The sequence below is a fragment of the Cydia splendana genome, chromosome 14 (genome assembly GCF_910591565.1).
Source record: "Cydia splendana chromosome 14, ilCydSple1.2, whole genome shotgun sequence".
Classification (NCBI taxonomy): Eukaryota; Metazoa; Arthropoda; class Insecta; order Lepidoptera; family Tortricidae; genus Cydia; species Cydia splendana.
This window is the reverse complement of record NC_085973.1, coordinates 1,032,938-1,038,940: the sequence shown is the minus strand read 5'-3', so window position 1 is coordinate 1,038,940 and position 6,003 is coordinate 1,032,938. Positions and strand designations below refer to the sequence as shown.

The 6,003-nt window shown below is 39.2% G+C and overlaps 1 protein-coding gene across 1 annotated transcript; it reads right to left on the bottom strand.

The window, feature by feature from the left end:
• Positions 1–1,766: 1,766 nt before the first annotated feature.
• On the bottom strand, positions 1,767–4,728 carry LOC134796833 (glycine-rich protein-like). The gene is made up of 3 exons (XM_063769046.1): positions 4,610–4,728; positions 2,482–2,744; positions 1,767–1,955 (listed from the first exon to the last, which is right to left on the bottom strand). The coding sequence occupies exons 1-3, from the start codon at positions 4,619–4,621 to the stop codon at positions 1,880–1,882; spliced, it is 351 nt and encodes a 116-aa protein (XP_063625116.1). The 5' UTR covers positions 4,622–4,728; the 3' UTR covers positions 1,767–1,879.
• Positions 4,729–6,003: the final 1,275 nt, after the last annotated feature.

Genomic DNA, 6,003 nt, shown 5'->3' with positions numbered 1-6,003 from the left:
GTAATTTTGGGTATGCTCCAAGTCTGTAAAATTATTTAACGTTTAATAGTCTTATTAATCATTAATATTATTTTTTTATGTTATATGTATACAGAGTCTGTGCGGAAAGAGAAGAGTCGTGAAATGTATGGGATACAATCTACGACTCTTCTCTTACTACTCAATATTGGAGCAGAGTAGGATCATTTTACGGTATATGAAGTGAACGTAAAATAAAATTTCTGTTGAGTAAAAATGACCCTTTCGTTAAAAAATACCGTAATCGTAGGCCTATATTATGTCGGCGGCCAATCGTGAAATTCATGTGTAATGTGTAACGGTAGTCACATTAAACCAAAAGGTAGGTAGATAGGTAGGTTCGTTAGGTTGCTTCAGATGCCCGAAGGGTAAACTTAGGGCATGCTCCCGGGAATTCCCGGTTCTCATATTCCCGGGAATTCCCGGGAATTTTATAGTGTCAAAAGAACCGGTACTGAAGACCCGGTACCGGTACTTCCCGGTTCTCATCATATAACTATTTATTCCCAAATCAATAGTATTAATGTTTTAGTACTTTAGCTCGGGACATTAAATAACATTTAATAATGGTGCTATGAAACTGGGGACCCAAATAACCCGACAAACTAACCTAGTAAAGTAGGCATTCGTGCAGGCAGGCCGTGCCGTCATAGTGCTGAGTGCATCGACTACGCTACGGCCGTGTTGTGGCTCGGTCCAGGCGGAGGCAAAGTGTGCCGGTTAATTTCGTAAAATAGGTTGGAACGCCAATTAAGTGTTTTTTTTTAATAAAATAAGTCATTTATTAATTCTTATGCAATTATTTATATGAAAATAAGTCATTCATAAAGATTGTACGCTAACACAAACAATTTCTTAAAAGTAATCAATAGATGCCTTGAGAACCGGGAAGAACCGGGAATCCCGGTTCCGGCCATGCCCAGAACCGGGAAATGAAATTCTTGGTACCGGGACCGGTACTGCATGCCCTAGGTAAACTGTTCAGAAATTGGGGTCCCGCTTAATAGCGGGGCTTCGTTGACTCAGGGAACGAGACAATGATTTTTACGATTCATGATATGCCTAGGAATTCTATGATCTGCCTGATTTTATGATCGGCCACCGACACATACATAGGGCGCTATGTGATCTCATTAACTAATGTAACAATTGATCCATGACATGGTTTGCAGTAAAGGAAAATAACTATATATATAATAATATTTTAAGTGTGGAATTTTGTTCTTAAATAAATACACATGCCAGTTCCAGTTATTCTCTTTTTGTTTAACTTGGATATATTCATTTATACCCAATATGTACATAATTTACATTTCTTCTTGCAATAAAGTAATAAAAATTAGGTATACATTTATGAAATCTACTCTACCGTACCTAAATATTAACCCGAAGGCGTTAAAGGAGGTGCACAGGGGCGTATTTACCCTAGGGCCATCCGGGCCATGGCCCGGGGCGCCAACCCCCGGGGGCGGCATATGCCGCCCTTGACGGATTGCATTTTGTTTTTCTTCCTTGAGTTCTGGGGCGGCGAAACGTGCCAATGCCCGGGGTGCCAAATTTCAAAATACGCCCCTGGAGGTGCAGGAGGTTGGCGTGGTGAAGTAGATAGAGATAGACTCAATAAAATATATAAAAACTTTAAGTAGGTGTACACAATTGCTTGTGTAGGGGAGACCAAGGTCTTTAGATGATAAAATAGTAAGAGTAGGAAATGATAATGATATTCTTCGGCACAAAAAAAACACACATTCCGATTTTTAATTTATTGAATAGACAGCGAAGACTTAATTTGGCACTATCACTCGACGACACCTTATCATAAGTCGCGTAGACGCGAGGCCGGAGGCCTAGAGGCCGGGGCCTAATGCCAGCCGTGGCCGAGGCCGAGAAGTGGCGCGCCGTGGTAGCCCAGGCCGATAGGTGCGGCTACGCTATGGCTGAAACAAAACATTTAAGTGAGTTATGTATGTTGGACGAGCATCATAGAGGGACAATTACGTTTTGTAATGCTACAATTACGCTGTTTGCTTCTTTTTCTAACAAATTATAATTGCTAGAAAGTTTTAATTATTAATCGCGACCAAAGTGATCTGTATCTTGTGACTGAATGGGCATGTTTAATGGCGCATCAGCATCACTGTGTTGACTGTGTCATGTCATCTATAGCATTCACATAATATGTCCTTATAACCAAAATCGATATGCTCGAGTTTAGTGCCTATTAGTTAGGCCATATTACTTCTTAGTTATAATTAAGTAGATATTTTATTGAAATTTTACAAGATTTAAAGAAACAAATCGAGAGTCGGTCGCTCGGCCATTTTTTATAATTTTTCTATTTAGATATTACATTACATAATTCGAATGTCAATAAACTACCTAGTACCCACTATTAGTAGCCCAGCCCGCCGTAGCCCAGCCCGCCGTACAGAAGTATAGCCATCTTACACTGATCTAACTAACCTGATGAGGGGAGCATGCGCGATGGGTGCGGCGATGGGAGCGGCGAGATGCGCGCCGTACAAGCCGTGCCCGCCGTACAGCCCCAACCCGTGCCCCAGCCCGCCGCCGTAGTATCCATGCGCTAGCCCGCCGTAGCCAAGACCGCCGTAGCCCAGCCCGCCGTAGCCAAGCCCGCCGTAACCGAGCCCTAGCACGCCGCGCTTCTCGTTCTTCTTCTCTTCTGCGCCGTAGACGGCAACTGCAGCCAGCAGGAGAACGCACAGCTGGGGGAAAAGAGTTTTTAAGAAAGAAAAGTAACGAACGTTTGATATTATACACCGGGAAATTTTAGTGGTTGTTGTGAAAATGTAATGGCTCGATGAAAAATTATATGGCGTTTAAAAGGTTACGCTAAGTATCTACGTTCTAGTAATCTAAATAGTCATTATAACTACATATGCAGTCAGAAAAGAATAATACCTACTTACTTATATTTTCATTCACGATTTTATCAATGGTGGTTGTTGAACTTTAAATAATAATTTATATATATTCCCAGAAACAAAGCCAAGATCGCAACAAGAGAGGCAACATGCAAAATCGTGACCGCGTGTCGCAAGCAACGCGAGTGGGAGGTCCCGGGTTCAATCCGCGCGGTCATTTATCGGCTGTTTTGATTGCGAGAGAACGGAAATCAATACAATTACTGAACTCCTATATAGGGTTACCTAAGTACCGTAAAACGAGGTGAGTAGGTTACGCGGGGAGAAGTGGGCTATGAATGGGGAGAGAAGGTTTGAGAGGGGGTGAGAAGGGATTTTAAGGCTACTGCTACAAAAATAATGTATTCCAATTTAAAATGGAGCTATAGTAATACGCATAATAAAAAAAATCGATCCAACAATCTTCCAAAATCACCTTTGTATGAAAACCCCTCTCACCCCAAATACGAGTCACTACGGGGTGGGGTGGGTTTTCCTCTTTATCATCAAAGTTATGAAATGGAACTACCCAAAATAAAATAAAAACTAAAATACAAATGTCCGGAACACTTATTATATACACCATTCAGTTTTAATATGTAAAAATAAAATGTTATCGAGGTTTGAATTTCAGTTTTGACCCTACTCACCCCATTTTACGGTAATCATACGCATTTTGTGAAATATTCCGATTATTTGCAAAAAAATACTTTTTTATTTTTTATCCTACATATTAGGGAAATTGCATTTTTATTTTAAATGCATCCTGTATGCAACCCTAGTTAGGGTCCCGTACCCAAAACTAAAAACGGGACCCTATTACTAAGACTCCACTGTCCGTCCGTCTGTCTGTGTGTCTGTCACCAGGCTGTATCTCATGAACCGTGATAGTTGAAATTTTCACAGATGTTATAGGTATTTCTGTTGCCGCTATGACAACAAATACTAAAAAGTACGGAACCCTCGGTGGGCGATTCCGACTCGCACTTGTCCGGTTTATTTTATTTTATTATATCTACTAAAATCGATTCGAGGCTGGGTGGATGATGCGAGTTCTGAAATCTGAAGACACGTACGGCACACTGGTTCGATCCCAGCCTCGGGCACTGTACGTCTTGGTCACTTTTTTCGGACATGAGATTTATTTCAGATTTTATAGAGTTAAACCAAGAAAAGTCTGCAGCGATTTTGTTAACTGACGCAGTGCAAGTGTTATTTTAAACGACAATTCTAATTTAGAAAATATGACTTATAAATAACACTTGCACTGCGTGGGCTATCAAAATCACTGCAGACTTTTACTATTTATTCAGTTTTTACTTTTAAATAACACAAATAAAAATGTTTATTTTTAAATTAATCTCTTCTGTTCCATAGTTAACAACTACTTTAATTATATTTCTTATCTTTAATTGCCTATTTAAGTCTAGATACTTTCTAGGGTTGAGGCTATTTATTACCTACTGTTATTAGATTAATTTTAACTCGAAATATATAGTTAGTCTAGTTTATCCGTGTTCTTGGGATTAGGTCACGTTTACACTAATTATTCAGTTATAATTAATTACTTTGAAGGTTATGTTTCAGGTTTTTTTTTACCAAACGTCATTCAGCTAACCCAATTATTTTAGGGCTAGTTAAGCCTAAGTCTAGAATCTAGGACTTACGATAGCCTTCATGTTGTCGTGTTCGGTGGAGCACTGGCCAGGTTGGGAGGCGGGCGCTTTTATACGAGTAGCCCCTCTAGGTCTCTAGGCAGCCTAGGCGGTCTAGTACTTAGGGCGCGAGTACTGTCGGGGAGAGAAGTGGTATGCCTCATAAGGGAATTTTGTATTTATTTAGTGATTAGAACGGATCTAATGCGATGTAAATCAGTATTTTTACCTTAAATATGCACGTATTATTAAAGAAGTGTACAAAACGCGAAAGTTTAAAGAGGTATTAAGCGATACAGAATTTAATTTCGTATCAGCACTTATTGTGTACCTGGGTATAAAGGGGCCCACTGACCGTATCGGCCTGTCAGTTGTTCGGAAGTGTCAAAATTTTGTTCTAACTGACAGGCCGATACCGCCCGGCGGACTGTTAATCAGTGGGCCCCTTTAATCATACTTTGATTTAAATCAAAAATCATTTGAAAATGGCAAGTGAATGATGATCTATTTTAAGAAGGCCTTATAGTAGTAGGGCTTACGGCGATATTTACATCGAAAGCTGCATTTTTGGCAGAAAGCAAGCCGCTTTGCCCAGTGATACTAGGGACCAATCTGAATGATTTCATCCGAGGAAACACAAATTTCATTCACTAGAATTCAAGATGGCGGACCTTTTTCAAAATGGCGGCTGCAATATTTAATAAAATTATAGACACAAAACGGCTGCACCGATTTTAGTGATTGATATATCGATCAATTCGTATTGACACTTGTAATCGAATAAAAAATATGGCATTTAAGAAATTAAAGATGGCGGCCGAATATTAAGAAAATTGTGTTTTTTTTTCTTTAATTTTTTTCCTTCTAATGAAAATAACAACTAAATATTCTATAATATGATCACATATTCTTTCATTTAAATGAAACCTGATAATATTATCTGCAAAATAAAAAAATAATCTTAACAATCCGGTGAGTAGTTTTTGAACTATACGCATTTCAAAAAGCGCGTAACTGCCGTTCGAAACGGCCCGCTCGCGCGGCTCGCGTCAAAACTGAGAACTTTGATGATTTAAAGGTAAAAAAAGAACTGAAAACATATTTACTTTATTTATTGAGCTATAAATAAATGAATAAATTGTATTTCTGCTTATTATTTGTGACCATCACGGGAAAAGGTATAGCGCCTGGCGCTTACGTCGCTTAGCACCGCAATAGTATTGGAGCGGCGTTAATAATAGCGTAAGCGCCATCCGCCCTAAGGTACCTCTATACCAGTGGGTTCAAATTTATTCCTCTCTATCATCTTTGCTCGATGTGGTTGAACCAAAAGAAAAGAAAATTCATATGAAATCAGAACAAAATATACCTAATATAATAATAATTAAAATAAATATATAGAGATG